This window comes from Puma concolor, chromosome D1 (assembly GCF_028749965.1).
Source record: "Puma concolor isolate L17-30 chromosome D1, mPumCon1.1.hap2, whole genome shotgun sequence".
Lineage (NCBI taxonomy): Eukaryota > Metazoa > Chordata > Mammalia > Carnivora > Felidae > Puma > Puma concolor.
In genome coordinates this window covers 12179783-12199961 of record NC_141676.1, presented here as the reverse complement: position 1 = coordinate 12199961, position 20179 = coordinate 12179783, and the positions used below count along the sequence as shown (strand labels likewise).

Here is a 20179-nt window from a genome sequence, read left to right as displayed (position 1 = left end):
CCACTCGGGAAAATACAAGCACTCTGGGAGTAAGCCAAAGGAATTTAATCCAGAAATTTGATTACACAGGTGATGGGATAACTAAAGAGGCAAACAGAAGATACTGAGGTAACGCAAAAGATTAGCCACAGCAGAAAGCCATTAAGCAAGGGGGTGGGGAGTTACTAAGAGCCAGAGGCCAAGGTACAAGCTGGAATGGAACCACAGTAGACCTGTCTTGCTCCAGCTGAAGCCAGAAAGGACATGTAACTGCTGACCCCAACACTGTGGAGAGAGATTAGGGGAGGAAATACCCTGAATTTCCCTGCCTTTCACCCTCCAGCGAAAGCCAACTGATCCTGGAGCCTGGAAAACCCAGCCTACAGGGGTCAGCGCCCCCGGAATACAGAGCGGAGCAAGAGAAGAGAAATAGGTCTGAGGGGAAAATGATGTGAGTCTTCTCCATTGGCATGCCATCAATTGATCGAAATGCCAGATACACAGGAAACTGGCTGTTGGTTGTGCTGGTTTTTCTGTTCTATGTTCCTGTTTTCATTAATATTTCTATCAAAGTCTTGGTTTCCTAGATTTTTAAAAAGCAAACATTTACTGAAAGCCTATGTGTGCCAGGCATGGTTTCATTGTTGTTTTGCTTCTTTTTTTTTTTTTTTTTTTTTACAAGAAGGAGGGATAGGGTGGTCTAGGGGGCAACCCACCAGGCAGTCTCCTGGAACTGGAACCAATTGGCAATTACATTAATATAAATTGGCCTTACTCCCATCCAAGTAGAAAGTGTTCTCAGGTGGGAAGTTACAAAAAGACTTCATAGTAACACAGGTCCTTCCCTTATTTGGCATCATGGGTGTGCACTATTGACCGGCTGCGATTCTAGAACCAAATAAGGTATGGTGTGGTACTCTACCAAGCATGAGCCTTTGCTATCTCGTTTCCCTTTTAATTTGTGAAGTCCTTCAATTTGTTTCCCAGAAAGCTGTCTGATTTTTCAAACTGTGAAGCACTACCTGAAGAGAGAATGAGAAAAACAGCCTTTTTCATTTTCTCAGACTGTTGATTCTGCTTTGGTCAGTCGAAATGGTTTAGTAAGTGGATCTGTTTGAATATGTAATGTTTTTAAAAGGAAATCCACCCCCCCTCCACCCCCCGCCCGCCAGCTAAATAAATCTTGAACAACTATAGAAAGAAGAAGTACAGATTCATTAGAAGTATATATTCGTCAGTCTGCTGCGGAGACCCTCTTGTCTCACGTCGACCCTGATCTTAGCTCTGGTTTTGTTGGCGTCTTGCTGAAATTTCTGTAGGTGTTTCCTCTTCCGCGAACTGGAGCGTGATATTTGGAGTAGCCCAGCCGAAACGTGTGGTGACTCGAACGATTTACACCTTTCCAGGTGGTGAAGGAAATAGTGGCTCACCCTAGCCTGGACGGCCCGTCTAGAAGGCAGGCACCCTAAGAAACTGCCAAGTGAGCTTGGCAGAACTCCACCTCTGCTGAAACACTATGGAAAGGGGAGGAGGGAAGTCGCCGGAGTTCTAATAATGAACGCATGCAAAGCAACTTGTTGTCCAGACCCAGATTGATAACAATCATCTAATATCTTTAATATTTTAAAGTACTGAATAAAAAACATACCTGTAGATATTGGGCTCCTGGATATGGGTCGTATACACGAGCTGTACCTAAGACATATAAGTGACAGAGAAGAAAGCAAACAATGAGTTTCTGCTGGGAGAATGTTGTCACTCATCTGTGCCCAGAATTAGAGGATGTTGTTAGCTTCTAAATAGGACTGATAACTAGCGTATCTCTGAGATTTTCTTTCCCAAGGCAGAGCAAAACCAGCCATCCCACAACAGAAGGCCAAATTCGAAGCAGCCAGCATGTGAACAAGTAACAGCGTCCCCCGCCCTGCCCTAAAAAGCACTGAAATAGAGAAGTTGATCGTACTCAGATAGGAACCATAAAACCGACGAAAAGAATCAGAGCAATTCCTTTACCTAGACAGGATGTTGTCTAGGGGAAGACTATATCATGGCTAACTCTGACATACAAAAAAATAAAATATGTGTGTCTCTAAAGGGTAGTTGACCAGCAACTCGTTTATTTATTGAACAAATACTTATTGGGTGCCTGTCATGTGCCGGGGCCAGGGATGCAGCAATGAAAACAGAAAATGAAACGAACGAACAAAAATTGTCTCCTCTGCCTCTGACATTATGGTGGTGAGAGCAGATAATGAACAAATTAATAAGAAAATAGAATAAATTCAGTAACGTGTAAAACTAATTAGGGGGGAGGGCATGAGAAATGGGAGAAAGATGGCAATGGAAAATATATCTGTCGATCAGGGAAGGACTCACTGAGGAGGCGCCACTTGAGTGAGGACTCACAGAAGGTGAGAGAAGTAAGGAGATTGGGGGGAACCCTGGAGCATCCATGTAACAGAAAGGCGTCCAGGGCAGCACAGTGAACTGGCAAGACAGGGACAGGGAGTAAAAAGGGCCAGATCAAGCAAGTAGGGTGACCATATAATGGTTCAAACTGGGATGTTCTTAAAAGCGAAAGAGGGGTAGGTACCAAAAATAATTAATACTATATAACTTTAAAAATATGTATTTCTTGACTAAAACTTGGGTTTTATTATATTGATGGACCTACAAAATAATTCTTTTTTATTAATGTTTATTCTCGAGAGAGACAGAGATGGAGTGTGAGTGGGGGAGGGGCAGAGAGAGAGGGAGACGTAGAATCTGAAGCAGGCTCCGGGCTCCGAGCTGTCATCTCAGAGCCCAACGCGGGGCTTGAACTCACGAACTGTGAGGTCATGACCCGAGCCAAAGTCCGACACTTAACCAACTGAGCCACCCAGGCGCCCCTACAAAATAATTCTCTTGAAAACTTATTTTCGAAATAAAATTGTCTAGGGGTGCCTGGGTGGCTCAGTCAGTTAAGTGTCCAACTTTTGATTTTGGCTCAGCTCCTGATCTCATGGTTCGTGAGTTCAAGCCCTGCGTCAGGCTCTGCGCTCACAGCAAGGAACCTGCTCGGTATTCTCTCTCTCCTTTTTCTCTGCCTCTCTCTCAAAATAAATAAACTTAAAAAAATAAAATTCTCTAGAATGTTTTTAGATGACATAGCTATAAACATTATTTTTTTTTATGTTTATTTATTTTGAGAGAGAGCACAAATGGGGGAGGGGCAGAGAGAGAGGGAGAGAGAGAATCCCAAGCAGGCTCAGCCCTGTCAGCACAGAGCCTGATGTGGGGCTCAACCTCACACACCGTGAGATCATGACTTGAGCTCAAATCAAGAGTCAGTCACTCACCTGACTGAGCCACCCAGGCATCTCTAAACATTAAGTTAAAAAAAAAAAAAAAAAAAAAAAGCTTGTATATTGATTATTTGAACATTTTTAAACAGCACAGTAAATAATTTTTCTTGATATAGATTCATATACCTTAATTGGTTACCTAGCCATTGTTATCTCTAACACTGTGATGTGGAAATTTTTCTGAAAGATGTCTTTTTTTAAAATATGATCTTATTAGGGCACCCAGGTGACTCAATTAAGTGTCCAACTTTTGATTTTGGTTCAGGAGGTCATGATCTCAAGGTTTGTGAGTTCAAGCCCTGCATTGGGCTCTGTGCTGACAGCATGGAGCCTGCTTCAGATTCTCCCTTCCTCTCTCTCTGCTCCTCCTCTGCTCTCTCTCTCTCAAAATAAACTAATAAATTTTTTTAATAAAATATGATCTTATTATTTTCATATCTTTTAGTATTGCAAACTAGTTAAGGAGCTGCATTTTATATATATGCATTTTATATATAATATATAAATATATTTTGAAGTTATTGATACTTTTAACTGATGCTTCTCTGTAGACCATAATATTGAGAATTAATTGAGAAAATATTCCCACTCTGGATGTTGATGAGCCTATAAGTTCAGGGCAAATTCTGCTAAATGGAGGATATTCTCAAATGTTTCTCATATTAAAATGTATAAATATTTCTGCCCCAGTATTTTCACAGGTGCTGTATTTCTACCTCCATCCAGAGCACCTTTCTTCAATAATATTTTTACAAGACAGAGCTCCTAAGTCGTCTCTTTGTGATTCTTTTCAACATTTTGCCAAATGTAGATACTGCAAAATCATAGGCCTTCACAATTTCATCCCATTCTGGTGGAGAATATAAATTTATCCAATTAAAATTAGAAACTCCATCAAAGACAAGATTTTTTCCAAAGCACAATTTTCAAATTAGGTAATTAAACCATTTGAGCTCTCATCTGTTAAGTTGTTCAATTCCTCCCCAGCTTTTGTAGAGAGAAATTTGAGCTCCTTCCTTTTTACAAGCTTTGTTTTACATAATTGCAACTTGCTGAAAGCTTCAAAAGCTGAATTTTCATGCTACATTCACTGAATAATTCGATTAAATATTTCTGACTGATTTTCCACATAATGCAACCTATATTTAAGTTGCTTTACAAAATGTTATTTTCAGAGGCTCAGGCATTTCTAAAATCCGATTGATGACAGGCAATACAGAGAGAAAATGCATGCAGCCATGCTGAAATGTTGCTTCCGTATTCAACATCAGCTTCTGTCACAGAAGTTTTGTAGATGAGTTAGATACATATATACTCTGATGGTGGAAATATATATCTGTAAATTTTGACATTTGCAGTTTCTATTTTGATTGGTAGAATCCTGGAGCTTGGATGCAGTCAGGAATTTTGTGCACATCACAACCAATTCAAGCACATTTCTGCTGCATAGGTTTTTTAATATGGAACTTTTTTTTTTTAACGGCAATTCTGTTCTCCATCAAAATTTGTATTCATATGATCACACACTCACAATAACCCACTTTGTCTTCAATGTTGAACTTCCCAACTAAATTTACAATGGCATTAACAATGTCAGATGTTCTGCTTTTGAGGGAAGAATGAATTTCCAAATACTGAATTTTGATCCTTTCAATTAGAGGGGAAAAAAAAATCAAAGCATTTTGGAATTAACAAATTTTCTAACTGAGGTCTCTGGTGGCACAGATATAAAATTGACATTATTTGACGGTTTGCAAAGGGAGTCAACTCAATCGTCACATTTACTTCAGTTAGAAGCACAAGAAAACTTGAAGCTGATACCAAACAAAACCAGTTTAGAAGCGACACTTGATGCAGATGTAAAGGTGTGCTTCACTGTGACATGTTAGACACGCCTCCTGCAGCTGCACATGCTAAACCATCAGGCACGTTCTTTTTACATGAGCAACTTATGAAGTAGATGCTGATGTTTCTTCCCTATGGCTGTGTCTTCCTGTCTTCTAAGGGGCACTAACATCTCTACTTGCCACCGGGGGTGGACAGGAAATGTTGGCAAATATTTTGTGCAGATTACACATTCATCATCAATTCCTTGAGAAAATTAAACATGTAATTCTGGGTTTGGTTTTGTTGTGAGCCAAATGCTGCTAAAAGCATCTGCTGCAAAAATAAAAGCATTGCCAAATAATAAAACAAATAGCTATGGCTGTACATACACAATTAAGGACAAAGCTGCTTTAATGAGAACATTTAGAATACACTACACTCAGCGGTGAGAATGCTTGGCCTCTATTTCCTGCACGTAATTTGTATGATATTAAGCCACAGTTTCCCATATTTTTTCTGACCCTGAGGAGGTCCATGCTTCTCATGAGCATGAGTGGTGCTATACAGGGTGACCGGCTGGGGAAAAAGCTTCCAAAGTTCCCCTGCCATCACCTGCAACCAGAGGTGTTAGCTGTCCCTGACGGTGCCTAAGCTTTTAGCTTTAAGAGCCCGCACCCTGCATGTTATCCCTGAAAAGGAGCTTGCCAGTTAGGATGTGTCTGAACAGGATCAGGGAAAGAGAGATGAGTTGTCATTAGCCATCTTTAGGATTCAGCCATAATACAGTTCGAATTCTGTTCACTGAATGTATTTCACATGCTACTAGATGAGGCGTTAGAAGAAGCCAGAAGAACCAAATGGAGGTCTATGAACCCACGCTGGTTTAGTGTAAATACTAATAAGAAAACACTAATAAGAAAACTTCCTAAGATATGTGAGACTTAGGGTAAATGCCAAAGCCAATAATAGGATGTCAAGAAAACAAGCATAAACTCAGGGCTCGTCCAAGTGAACCGAGCATATAGTCACCCCACTAAGGTCAGCGTAAAGATGGTGGCTTTTGCTTCAAATGGAGATAGAAATTCACTGTGGGGTTCCGAGTAAAGGAATGACATCATCTGATTTAAGTTTTACGGAATCACTCTGGCTGCTACTCTGAAAATAAAATACTGGGGGCAAGGGTAGCAGACCAGTTAGGAGCCTATGGCTATGATTTTGCATTGAGGAAAAGAGACAGTAGCTCCCTAGGAGAGAAATAAATGTTCATCCTTAAAACTGTATGTATATAGCTGGAGGGAGGAACAATTAAAGGGGGAAGGAACCACAGGCTCAGATTTCATGTCTGTGCAACCTGTGATTTCATACCAAGTGTACAAGGACGAATCAGAATATCATAGTTCAAAACACCACATGTGAAAACTACTTAATTCCTCTTCTACACTAATTCTATTCTCATCAAGCAACCTCCTAAGTACAACATAGATTCATGTAGACTTACATATAGGAAGGAAATATATATATATACATATATATGTATATAGCAAATACTAGTATCTATTATTCTATTTGATGGTTAGACTGTCTCTAACCAGACAATGATAAATTGGATTTCTGGATTTTTTTAAAAATATCATCTGAGTTTAATTTGTTTCTGTTGGTCCCCTAGAGTGTCATCATCTCTAGGTATACTAATAATTGAATATCCTAATACATTTAACAGAAAATAAGACGTGGAAAGTTGTGGCCTTAGAGGTCACCCTGAAAAGACTTGTCTGAGCTCCCACCTGGCCTTGCCCAGGTAATCCCTGGTCTTCTGGAGTGTTAATTCCAGACATACTGCAACATGCATCTCTGATGCTCAGACAGCAATATCAGAATTCTCCAAGTAAATTAGGGAAGACTCTGTTACCATGCCCTCACTAGAAAAAAATTTAATTCTCAAAGATTTATTCTTCCATGATGATTTTCTCAATTCTCCTCCTTTCCAAAAACAACCACCTTTAAGTTATCATTGAGGGATTTTTCTTGGATATATGATTCTCTCACATCACTCTACATAAGATACAATTAATTTTCAGAAATGCACTCAAACATTTATATTCAAGGTACTCCAATAAATGAAAGTTACCAGCAAGGGACTTGTATCATTCTGAACAGAAGGGACACCCGAAGTCTCAGCAAGGTCAGTCTCCTTTCTGGAATGCTGATCCAGGGAAAGAGGAGCTGAGCTGGAGGATTCATCACTGTCCTGGAGAGTGGAGCGTTCCAGTTCCTCCAATAAGGCATCTATATTATAAGATACAAGAGAAGCATAATACAGAATATGGAAGTCTTCTGGGATAATTTTCCTCCTTAATTATCCCCACTGTGCCTCCATTCATCTTCTTCTTTTGGGTTAGGGCTATTTTCAAATATCTTCTCTTATTCCATATTTTACTTCAAGACTGTGGTCTATTCTACCAGAAGATGTTTAATGCCTCCACATACTGTGACCTATTTCCTATGGTTGCATTCAATTTCACAGCATCACTCAAGAATTTGACTTCCAAGGGGCGCCTGGGTGGCGCAGTCGGTTAAGCGTCCGACTTCAGCCAGGTCACGATCTCGCGGTCCATGAGTTCGAGCCCCGCGTCAGGCTCTGGGCTGATGGCTCGGAGCCTGGAGCCTGTTTCCGATTCTGTGTCTCCCTCTCTCTCTGCCCCTCCCCCGTTCATGCTCTGTCTCTCTCTGTCCCAAAAATAAATAAAAACGTTGAAAAAAAATTAAAAAAAAAAAGAATTTGACTTCTTATAATGCAGCGTATTAACACTTATCATTCATTTTGGGTGGATTGCCTACAAAGATCCCCAATAAGAAAAAAGTAAATCCCTATATATTTTTCCTATCAGAAAAATAGAAGTAATTATATTACATTTTTTCTAAATATACCAAGACAGTGGGGCACCTGGGTGATGCAGTTGGTTAAGCGTCCAACTCTTAGTCTTGGCTCAGGTCATGATCTCACAGTTGGTGAGTTCGAGCCCCACATAGGGCTCTGTGCTGATGGCGTGGAGCCTGCTTGGAATTCTGTCTCTCCTTCTCTCTGCTCCTCCCCCATTTATGCTCTCTCTCTCTCTCTCTCTCTCAAAAAATAAATAAACTTAAAAAAAAATAAATATACCAAGACAGTAACACTCATTCTTAACTCTGATTATTTTTTTTTCTTACATACCAAGCACATGATAAAACTGTCAAAACCAAGTAGAAGTATTCTTTTAGACTATAGGGGGAAAAAAGGGATCATGGAGAAAACAGCTATTGCAAAATCAAGCAAGATGTTGCAATCCAAATACTTGAGACTTGTTTCCCTTGTAGTTTTTTTCAGAAAAACCAATGCACTTTACAAGTAGCACACTACCACTTTTCTGTTATGATGAAATTAATAATAATTAATAAAAATCAACACATTACAGGCACTATGCTCAGGAACTTATATATTTCATTTAGTCATCCTAATGCTTTAAGGCAGGTGATATTATCATCCTTACTTTGTAAATCAGCTACTCCTGATGCAGCCTTGTCTGACTGATCCTGGACTATCTGATCCCAGACCCTGCACTAACTTCAAGTCAAAAATTCCAGTCCCCATCCTCACGCGGATTCTCCGGGCCATCTTGGCATGACTTCTCCGAAGTCACTTCCTCATCCCCATAATGAAATCATTTTATTACACGTTTTCTCAAATTGTGGGTTGAGATCCATTAGTGGATCTGTGGTGGATTTCTTACCACAGGTCATGTTTTCTTTAAGTTAGCAAAACAGTGGATTATATTATTTCTAAGGATCTGCCTAGGTCTGAAGTCCTCAGATGAGGAAAATGAACTTTACACAGGTCATTAAAAAAACAGATTTTCATTTATTTTAGATATCAGGGGGGATGGGTATTTATTAACGGCATAAGAAAAGACTTAGTCATTTCTGCCCCAAAGTCCATCAACTGATGAACAGATAAAGAAGATGTGGTGTATGTATATACAATGCAATATTATTCAGCCATAAAAAAAGAATGAAATCTTGCCATTTTCAAAGATGTGGATGGAGCTAGAGAGTATCACGCTAAGTGAAATAAGTCAGAGAAAGACAAATACCATATGATTTCACTCATATGTGGAATTTAAGAAACAAAATAGATGATTGTGGTGGGGGTGGGGGAGGGGAGGGAAAGAGAGAGGAAAACCAAGAACCAGACTCTTAACTATACAGAACAAACTGATGGTTATCAGAGAGGAGGTGGGTGGGGGTGTGAGTGAAATAGGTGAAGGGGAGTAAGGAGCGCACTTGTTGTGACGAGCCCCAGGTGATATATGTAAGTGTCAAATCACTATATGGGACACCTGAAACTAATATTACACTGCATATTAACTAGCTGGAATTTTTTTTAAAAATCTAGTAATTTCTTGCAAGTGAAATTTTCTACAGATCTTTTTTTTTTTTTAATTTTTTTTTCAACGTTTATTTATTTTTGGGACAGAGAGAGACAGAGCATGAACGGGGGAGGGGCAGAGAGAGAGGGAGACACAGAATCGGAAACAGGCTCCAGGCTCTGAGCCATCAGCCCAGAGCCCGACGCGGGGCTCGAACTCATGGACTGCGAGATCGTGACCTGGCTGAAGTCGGACGCTTAACCGACTGCGCCACCCAGGCGCCCCTCTACAGATCTTTCTTAGTCACCCATCTCATAAAAATATTGAAGTTTATGCATCATTTTAGAGATGAGCAAGCTGAGCTAAACTCTTCAAGGCAAACTACCCTTCAAAAACTAACGGCAGTGGAAAAAAAGAGATGAAGGGGAAACAGATTAAAAGAGATTTAAGAAACAACTAATTTCGATGTGTAAACTTCAATAAAAAGAAAACAAGGAGGAATATTGAACACTGAATATTCAATACTTTAAATAAGCACTGTTAACTTATATTAGATGTAAAAAGACATTTGATAATATTAAGTAATGTCTGTTAACATTTTACGTGTTTCATGATATTAAAGAACGATTATGAATTTTGTTCATGATAATGCTATTATGGTTATTTGTATATGTATATATTTATTTTAGAGATTAATACTGAATTATTTACCAATGACATGAATGTAATATCCGATTATCACTTTAACATAATCCAAGAGTGGGGCGCCTGGGTGGCTCAGTCGGACAAGTGTTGGACTTTGGCTCAGGTCATGATCTCACCATTCACGTCGGGCACATGGGGCTTTGAGCTCACAGCTGCCAGCAAGGATCCTGCTTCAGATTCTCTGCCTCCCTTTCCCTCTGCCCCTCCCCACCACGTGCATGCTTTCTCTCTCTCTCTCTCTCTCTCTCTCTCTCTCAAAAATAAATAAACATTAGGGGCACCTGGGTAGCTCAGTTGGTTGGGCGTCTGACTTCAGCTCAGGTCATGATCTCATAGCTTGTGAGTTCAAGCCCTGCATCGGGCTCTGTGCTGACAGCCCAGAGCCTGGAGCCTACTTCAGATTCTGTGTCTCCCTCTCTCTCTCTGCCCCTCCCCCACTCACACTCTGTCTCTCTCTCCTTCAAAAATAAACATTAAAAAAATAAAATAAAATAATCCAGGAGTGAAAGGAATGGATGGGTGTATTAATGAAATAAGATTGGCCAAGAGCTGATGATTGTTTACGCTGGTTGATAGGTATACTAGACTTCATTAAACTATTTTCTTTACTTCGTATATTTTAAAATTGCTGATAATAAAAGATTTTTTTAAATGAACAAAAAAGAAAAGGAAAACTAAAGTAGAAAGAGAAAGCAAAACTTTTTTCTAATAACCTTACTAGCCAGAATGAATGCCAAACTGAGTTCCAAAGTTTTATTCGGTGCCCCTCCATTAAGACGTAGCCCCCTCCCTTTTCTTTTCTATTTTCTAAGCTTCACTCCAACCAGAAGTCATACATCTCCTTGGATTCAAAATAAAAGAGCATTTACAATAAAGATTAGGGGAGAGAGGAGACCCTCCATGAGGCACACACAACATCTCTAGGAGTAGGTTACACACCAAAGTTAGTGAAACTCTCCCCGCTGGGTCATGAGTTAACAGGCCTCCCTCTTCCCATTTCCTATGAATGCACATACACCAACACCCGAGATTATCTTGCTTTCTGCCAGATTCCGTAATTTGAAGATGACTAACTTTAGTATGACAAATGCAGGGTTACAAGGGGTGGGGGGTGGTAGTACGCTGAAAACTCCACAGTCCTTCTCTGTGGTGCTTCATCTGTGGAAATCCAATCATGTCAACATTAACATGAAAGGAGTAAGGTGAGGTCTCTTGGGGGATCTCACTGGATTGTAAAGCTTTCATTCAGAGCCAGAGGCTGCTCCTGGTTCCCCATTAGCTGGCCTCCCTGAGTAATGAAGCTTCAGGTAAAAGCTGGTGGCTGCAAACTACCGACCTTGGAGGAGATACTGCAAAAAGAAAATATCTGCCTGCCTTTGCTGACCTGTCACCTGTTAGGAGGTTTGGTACTTTCCCCCTTTCTCCATTTCTGGACCAGGTTTCTCTACCATTTCATCCTGCTCAACTAGGGCAAAACTGTACAAATCTAATTTGTAATTTTTTAAGTATCTGGGTTGTTCTACTGGCTGGAACACACTTCTAAAACAGGAGAGGGATGCCTGGGTGGCTCAGTTGTTTGAGTGTCTGATTCTTGATTTTGGCTCAGGTCATGATCTCACAGTTGGTTGAGTTTGAGCCCTGCATCAGGCTCTGTGCCGACAGCGTGGAGTCTGCTTGGGATTCTCTCTCCCTCACTCTCTGCCCTTCCCTGGCTCATTCTCTCTCTCTCTCTCTCTCTCTCCATCTCAATAAATAAACAAATAAACATTAAAAAAAAAAAACAATAGAACACCTTGTAGATTAATCAGTTTTGGTGTTAGGGGTTCCTGAGAGTGATACTGAACAAGTTTATTATTTTTCTTAGTTCTCTCATTGGAAATAAAAAGTGGATAATACCTATTTCAGAGAGTTGCTTCAGACACTAACATGATTAATATCTGTAAAAACGTTAGGTTTTAGCTTAACTCGCTGAATACTTATTAGTTCCCTTTTGAATTACCTGCGTGAAACCCATTAGGTGTTGCTAAAATATGAAAGAAGGGCTAGATTCTAGTGAGCTGGACTTTGAACTTAGAAACGTGAACTTCCCCAATTCTCACACAGAATAAGAAGGTGGATTCTAGTCCAAGTCCAAAACATGTTCTACCCCAAGCAGCAAAAGAGACTTCACCTTCAAAACAGTTTTGTGTCTATTAAATACCACCTTTCCCTCTTCATTAACATCTCTTTCCTCCTATAATTTGCCTTTCTTCCTTTCTCTGCTCCTCGCGCTCTCAAATTACACTCCCAATAACTAACACTCCCAATAATTAACAACAGCAACAAAAGACAATATGCGAGATACGTTTTGTTGTTGTTGTTGTTGTTGTTGTTCACACTTTTGACATACCCCAGACATAAAAAAAACCGGAACACTATGGAATTAATACAGCTTGGAAAGCGAGTAAAGGTTAGTGACTCAGTGTTAGGAAGGATGCCAGCAACAAAGGTCAGCCGAGGATAAAGAATGAATCCCAAGAATGACAAAGCTTCCATTACTCCAAAGATTTGAAGTCAGCGATCTCTCTGAGCCATGTGGCCAATTGTTTCACTGCTGGTTTTAATTGTTTGAAGTGGAAAGAGTATCATATTTGCAGTCCGTAGTAATCTGTTCCTTGAGAATTCCTCCAAATAAAGAGCTTAGCAACAGAATTGCTGGAGTTATTGTGCTAATTCTCCTTGGTTTAATACTAAACCATGGAACAAATGAAACCACCCTGGCCTTTCTCCAACCTTTACAGATGTCTCATTCTTGCTCTTCCATTTCTTCTCCTCACCAACACCATCTATCCCTCCCCCTTTTTTTTTCTTCCTAAATCATATCTCTGCAGGTGCCAACTGTGTGACCACCCTGTGACCTCCAATAGTCGCCAAGGGGCAAATACTCATAATAAACAATTCAGTCCAAAAGTATTTGTGCATGGTTTACTCCGCTAAGCACCAAACTCTGCCTGTTTGTGCCACTAAAAGAGTGCACCCGGAGTTCCCCAAGAACAATCCTAGTTCCTCACGCTTCACTCTTGGTTGGGCTGAGGTCAAGAGAGAAGTGGAAACAAAATCTTCCAGCAGCACCCTCCCCCTGGCTAGAAGTACATCCCACCACACAGAGATGGTAGCCAAGTCTTCATTCCTTCAGTTTCCCCTCCAGGAAGGTCCTCACTCACCTAACTCTTCCATTGTCACGCACCCCAAGATGCGCTGGTCCCACACAGGTTGTGAGGAACTGTTTTAGCATGTGCTGAAGAGGACTGCAAAGGAACTGAACGAAACAGCATGAAGCAGCCTCTATAACCCTTTTTGGTTCCTGTATTTGCGTAGCACTTCCTCTCTTTTGATTTGGTGAGTTTTTTTTTTTCTTTTCTTTTTGAAAAGTTAGGGTTCTAAAAATGGGACATAGAAAGATGGGTAGTAGGATTTGAGTTCTGTTAGTGCATTGGACAGGGTGATAAAGATTCAAAATTAACTTTGAAAAAATTGAACTCCTACTATGTGCCAGGATTCATCTTGAATTCATGGGAGTGGCAGATTTGTACGTTTCCTCCAGTGTGGCTGGAGCATCAGAAAACCTGCTGTGTGTGAGTGTATGTGAGTATGTGTATGCGTGTGTGTGCACATAAAGCTGGGGACCACAAAGGCAGTTTCCTTCATAAAATTTCCATCAGTTAACCAGCACCCAATTCGTTTTGCTGTCTTCATTCACTTAATTATCCTGAAACTATGCTTCCCTGCTTTCCTGAATAGACTGTAAATCCATTAAAAGCAGGGCAGAGTAGTAGTCACATTTAGATTTTCAGGGCCTGGCTACGTCTGTGGTCCAAAACACAACCAACTATAGCAGTCATGAAGAATGAAATGGGAAGACAAGACACAAGGCGTTAAGCTGCAGATGTCTCAGTGAAGCACAATTTCTGCTTAGCTATGTTGCTTTCTAGCAATTTCTCTGAAAAAGGACACTGAGATTAACTTTCATCTTTTACCACTCTGATTTTACTCACCTTGAATGAAATAGAACATTTACAAAAGGCCTCCTATGAGAAGGCAGTGTGTGAAGAACTATAATTATGGCCCTGTGAAACAGATATTATTATCTCCATCTCTACCAGTAGTGAAATAAATTCAAGGAATGGTAACTTGAGGAAATTAACAGAATTATAGGTAGCTTTACTATTTACTATAATCCAGAGAGAGAGAATCTAAAGCAGGCTTCTCACTGTCAGTGCAAAACCCGAGGTAGGGCTCAAACCCACCAACCCACGAACTGTGAGATTGCAACCCATGAATTGTGAGATCGTGACCTGAGCTGAAGTCAGATGCTCAACCAACCGAGTCACCCAGGCGCCCCAATCCAGATTTAGTTTCAATGCCTGTGATCTTTCCTCTGCAATCCAGTGGTCTTTTTTTTTTTTTTTTTGGTTGATCTAAAGGAATTATTGATTCTTTCATTCCCTCCTGACACAAAGATTTTTTTTTTTTAATCAAAAGATTCCCACTCTGCATTACTTTGAGCAGCCATTGGATGTCAGTGCTGTTCCAAAAGTCCAGATGGGTTTGAAAAAATTCCCATCCACACTAATCTGTAGTTTTTACAACTGAAATGTCACTAGTCCTATGAAAGTGCAGAACACTCGACAGCAAATATGCCATTTGCCTCATCTGAACTGGTAACTAAGCCAAGACACCGAGGAAAAATGCACTTCAGCACTTGGCTTGCAAATATTAGACTCCATCTGCAGTTTAACTTAATGATTTATGTGAAATTTAGAATTGGATCCCCAGATCTTGTTTCCAACTGCTTTCTCTGGGGGGTTTTAACCCTGGATGTTTTATTTTCTAGGGGTAAGAACCATTCTCTCACATCGCTTCCTGGGTATAGTTCATGAAAAGCAGTAAGGAAGGAATGCAGGAGTCACTGACTGCAACTTGGAAAACAAATGGAAACTCCCATTTGACGCATTAGGATAATATAGTTGCATACGCTAGTGAACAGACAGGTAATTTCTGACAAAGCTGCTATTCTGACCGTGCTTCTTGTGCAGCAGAAACATTCAAAACCACAGAAGCCAAGTGGCTTTGAGGGAGGGAGCATGAAAGAGGCCTTGGGTTTCTCTGAGTAGGTCACAGAATCATGATAACAACCCTTCACCCTACCCCCTTCCCTGCAGCCCAGGGACCACAGCCAAGTTAGGCAGCTGACGCCAGCTCCTTGGCACCAACATCTGGTAAAACAGCAACTCTAGAATCCTTTCCGCAAACTTTTATTTAAAAAAAAATTTTTTTTTTTTACCGTTTATTTTTAATAGACACAGAGAGACAGAGTGCGAGTGGGGTAGAGACAGAGAGAGAGGAAGACACAGAATCCAAAGCAGGGTCCAGGTTCTGAGCTGTCAGCACAGAGCCCCACGTGGGGCTGGAACCCACCAGCTGTGAGATCATGACCCGAGCTGAAGTCCCAGGCTTAATGGACTGAGCCACCCAGGCGCCCCTCCACAGACTTTCATTAAGAACCAAATGAGTGGTGGGTTTGTGCTATGCGCCAAGCACCCGACGGATCCAGATTCAGTGCCTGACCTCTAGGAGCTCACGGGTCACACATAAGATGACGAGGCGTATACTGCAAACATGAACGCTAGGAGGTGCAAAGTAACCAACCCAGGCCACTGTGAACGTGGCCACCCAAGAAATGTGTCGCCAACACCGATTCCAAAGTCGGGAAAACAGTCCTAAGCTATCCCAACCAGCAACTGCCCCGACAACCCAGCTGGGATCTGTGCAAGTTTCGCGGCCTAACCCGGAAATACTACCTCCTTGAAAGAACAAACGCCCACTGCAGAACGAGTAAACTACCTTTCCCATCGTGCATCACTCAAAACCTCCCAGCATCCTCTACGCCTCCGGTTGCCTGTCGTCTTTTCCTAAAGCTCAGGATATTCAGGACTTCATCTCCCAGGATGCCTTTTGACAAGTTGACCCTGCGCATGCGCCAAGAGGCGGGCCCTCCTTGCCCTCACGACCCCGCCTCTGTTCTACCGCCGCCATTTTTTCAGAGACTTTCATCCGGCAGCCGACGGCGTTTTTTTTCTTAAAGGAGAAGCGACAACTCAAAAAATTTTCCCCTTCTTTCCGCAAGACCTGGCGGCGCTGGGGACAGAAAGGCCACAGACAGGAAAGTGGGGTCGGGGTGGAGGCAGAAGAACGCCAAGGCTACTTCCACGGCTTAAGGAAGAAGGATAGAAAGAGCCCTGTGGCATTAGCGGCTCCTTAGGGAGGCAGGTGCGCGCGCAGCCAGTCCAGGGTGCGCGCGAGGCGGGGAAAAAGGTGCGTTTTCCTCCCACCAATCTCCTCGCGGGACCTGCTCCTCCCACTGCCCCTAGCGCGCGTTGAGCTCGTGGGGCGGGGGAGGGGGGGGAGGAAGGTCACTTTAGGATTGTCGCGAGACGCAGCCGTTTAACGGTGAGAACGGGTGCGCGGGGAAGGAAACCTCGCGCGCTCCCTTAGAGCCGTTTCCTGATTGGTTGAAGGAAGGGGTGGGGGAGGGAACCTGGTACGTCGCTGCGTGAGAGGCCGCGAGGGGCAGGGCGAAGAAGCCGTCCCTCCTCTCCGATTGGTCCGCTGCACGTCTGTGGCGGGCGCGCGCGCCGCCAGCGGTAGCGGGCCTTGAGTGGCAGGGGGTGGGGGGGGCGCCCTCGGAGCCGGGCGGAGGGGAGGGGGGAAAGAGGAGCGCTGAGTGAGATTGAGCCGGACGCTCCGGGAGGCGAAGGGGGCGGGGGGAGCAGCGCCGCGGCCGCCGCCGCCTCCGCCTCCGCCGCCTGGGACGAGGGGGTGGGGGACGGACGAGCCCCGATGCCGGGGGAGACGGAAGAGCCGAGACCCCCGGAGCAGCAGGACCAGGAAGGGGGAGAGGCGGCGGCGGCCAAGGCGGCTCCGGAGGAGCCCCAACAACAGCCCCCTGAGGCGACGGCGGCGGCGGCGCCTGCAGGGACCACTAGCAGCCGCGTGCTGAGGGGAGGTCGGGACCGGGGCCGGGCCGCTGCGGCCGCCGCCGCCGCCGCTGTGTCTCGCCGGAGGAAGGCCGAGTATCCCCGCCGGCGGAGGAGCAGCCCCAGCGCCAGGCCTCCCGACGCCCCAGGGCAGCAGTCCCAGGCCGCGAAGCCCCCGTCTCCAGCTCAGGGCAAGAAGAGTCCGCGACTCCTGTGAGTAACGCAGTCTTTCAGGCGGTGGGAAAGACCCCCCTCTGTCCGCACGCAACCTTCTCGGCTCCCGTAGCGCCCACTCCACGTGACATCCTGCCTGCTCTGCCCCCTGCCGGCTCGCGCGCCAGATGTCACGCCGCCTCCCTGCTAGCTGTCCCGTCGCTCCTCTCTGGCCCTCCCCCGTGCCCTCCGTCCGCGGGGCCACTTCCCCTCTCCCCGAGGTCGTCCTTTGTGGGATACACCTTTCCTGCGCCTTTAGCGGCCCTCCTCTTCCCCGCCGCCGCAGGCTTCGCCCGCACTCTGGCATCTGCACTCCCTTTGTCAGCCTGTCCCTTCCCCTCGTAAGGCGGCCCTCCAGTATTACATCACATCCCCATTAGGAAATCAACAGCACGGTCTTGGCTTCTAAAGTGTGTGGCCCCCACCCCCCCTTCCCATTAATTAGCTCGAGAGCCAGTTGTATGAGCAGCTTTATGTAGTTTGTTCCACTCTGCTGAATTTTCACATCACGTTTCACTTGTTTGAGGAATCTGGTGCTAAGGAGGGTGAAACGTGGCTCTGCCAATTTTAAGTGTAGTCTTTCACACAGCAGAATCAGATGGGTATCTTTTAGTGGGTTTCCTTTTATTTTATTTTATTTTATTTATTATTTATTTATTTATTTATTTATTTATTTATTTATTTATTTATTTATTTATTTATTTTTAGTTTTCGCTTCTCTGCTTGTGCTTATGCTCCAACGTAGGAACTTCATCCTTAAAAGACAATTCTTCAAGGAATTCTGTTATCACCTAGGGATAATGGAGGGACCAGGAACAAATAGTTAAAGATGTTTCTATGTCGGAAATACTGAGTACGTGTGTTTGTAAATTGTAGAAATTAATCATATTAGCCATTGAATTCGTCGCTGAAAACATTTTTATCTTTCGACTTTCAGGTGAAAAAAAATGGGTAAAAGGGAAAATTGGAGTGGGGGAATTACAGTTTTAAGTGCCCCCTCCCAAAGATAGTGTGGCAAGATTTGGCTTATCCCAAATTTAAAACTTGAAAACACCTCTTCCAAAATTAAAACTTAAGTCTCTGACTTGCATTCTTGTGTTAGAAGCCCCTCAGAAAGAGATAAAATTCAGAGGTGTTAGATGTACTTCAAATTTTTGAATGTTATTTAACATAATCCAGAGAATTTATTGTGTAAACTGCAATTCTGTGAACAAAGATCTGTACATACAAATCATTTGGCTGCGATTGGGATTCTAATTCCTGTAGATTAATTACAGTCACAAAAACTTTTAAGATTGTGTATTTAATCTCACCAGTTTGAAAAGAGCTATCATTACCCTTACTTGGATTAAGTTCCTTGGACAAATTTCTTCAACTGCGTGTGCTTTAGTTTCATTGTTCATAGGAGCTAATGTTAATCCTTATGAGATGAATTAGAATTAAGTACAGCACGTGAAGCACTTAACACAAAGCCTAGTACGTACTACATGCAGCCTTTGCTAAAAGTTAGTTTTGAGTGGTGGTAGCATACCAGAGAGGTAAGCGGTGCGTGGTGGTTTTATGTGAGCTCTGCAAAGTTGGGATTTTTTTTTCCATTTCCTTCTTTTGCCACACCTGGGAAAGTTAATAACCTCATAATACATTTTTAAATGCCCTTCCATTCTCACCTACCCATCTGAGTAAAATATACCTAAACTTCCTTTGCTAATTTCCCTCCCACTTTCCTACCAGTTTTACTTACAGAAATGATGTCTCAACCTGATGACACCCAGTGCAATAGTTTTTTTTTCCATTTCTTTGGTTTTTTCCCCCTAACTCTTGGCAAAAAAAGTACTTACGAGTCTTTTTACTTTAAAACAGTTGAACTTGGATGAAGATGACTTAATTAAATCCCTTCAGTTTTTTTCCTCCATATTATTCCCTGGGGGGAGAAAGATAGAGCCTTAATTCTTAGTGTCCTTCCCTTTTATCCAGTATTGTAAAAGATAGTAGTGTTCTTTTACCTTCTCTTAGCCTCAGAACTGTCTCTTAAAGTTACGCAATTTTGATCAGATTGTTAAAATAAATTTTCCTAGTAATAATTTACTGCATGCCCTAGAAATCAAAGGAGTTCTAAAGCATTTCAGTTAACTAAACCATGATTGAGCAGTAACTGGGCCCGGTACCCTGTTGGGCGAGGCTTTATAAAGGTAAATGAGACATTGTCCTGGTCTTGAAGGACTTTGCAGTCTGAAGGGAAGATGCAGTGATTAGTGCAGGTTTGTGAAACATGTATGCATGGTTTACGGATTTTCAGAGTGATAAAGTAAACTTTAAAACTAATCAGTTAAAATTATTTAACCGTTCAAGATATTTCAAAAGGTTTTTTTCTTTCTTTTTTTTTTTTTTCATGTTTGTTTATTTTGAGAGAGAGGTGGGGTCAGGAGGGAGGGACAGAGAGAGAGGGGGAGAGATAATCTCGTGCAGGCTCAATGGTGTCAGTGCAGAGCCTGACACAGGGCTCAGTCTTGGGGCTCAGTCTCGCAAAGCATGGGATCATGACCTGAGCTTAAATCAAGAGTTGGATGCTTAACCACATTACCCACTGAGCCACCCAGGCATCTCTCGTGAGGTTTTGAGTATCAGTTTACTGAACCCTGGTCAAGTATTCTCTGACCTTCTTCTCTATTTTCCTAACAACGTATGGCAA

At 42.7% G+C, this 20179-nt stretch overlaps 2 protein-coding genes across 3 annotated transcripts in view; one reads left to right on the top strand and one right to left on the bottom strand.

Moving 5' to 3' along the window:
• The window catches only part of LPXN (leupaxin), a 38809-nt gene extending 24590 nt beyond the window's left edge, over positions 1-14219 (bottom strand). The window contains exons 1-3 of the mRNA XM_086677336.1: positions 13465-14219; positions 7282-7439; positions 1628-1674 (exon numbers count right to left, since the gene is read on the bottom strand). Of these exons, the coding sequence (XP_086533462.1) occupies positions 1628-1674; positions 7282-7439; positions 13465-13477 (218 nt within the window). The 5' untranslated portion in view covers positions 13478-14219. The remainder of the gene's footprint in view (positions 1-1627; positions 1675-7281; positions 7440-13464) is intronic.
• A 2791-nt stretch (positions 14220-17010) lies between these two features.
• The window catches only part of ZFP91 (ZFP91 zinc finger protein, atypical E3 ubiquitin ligase), a 46825-nt gene continuing 43656 nt past the window's right edge, over positions 17011-20179 (top strand). For both annotated transcript variants that reach the window (XM_086677335.1, XM_025928499.2), the window contains exon 1: positions 17011-17490. In XM_086677335.1, the coding sequence (XP_086533461.1) occupies positions 17141-17490 (350 nt within the window). In that variant the 5' untranslated portion in view covers positions 17011-17140. The remainder of the gene's footprint in view (positions 17491-20179) is intronic.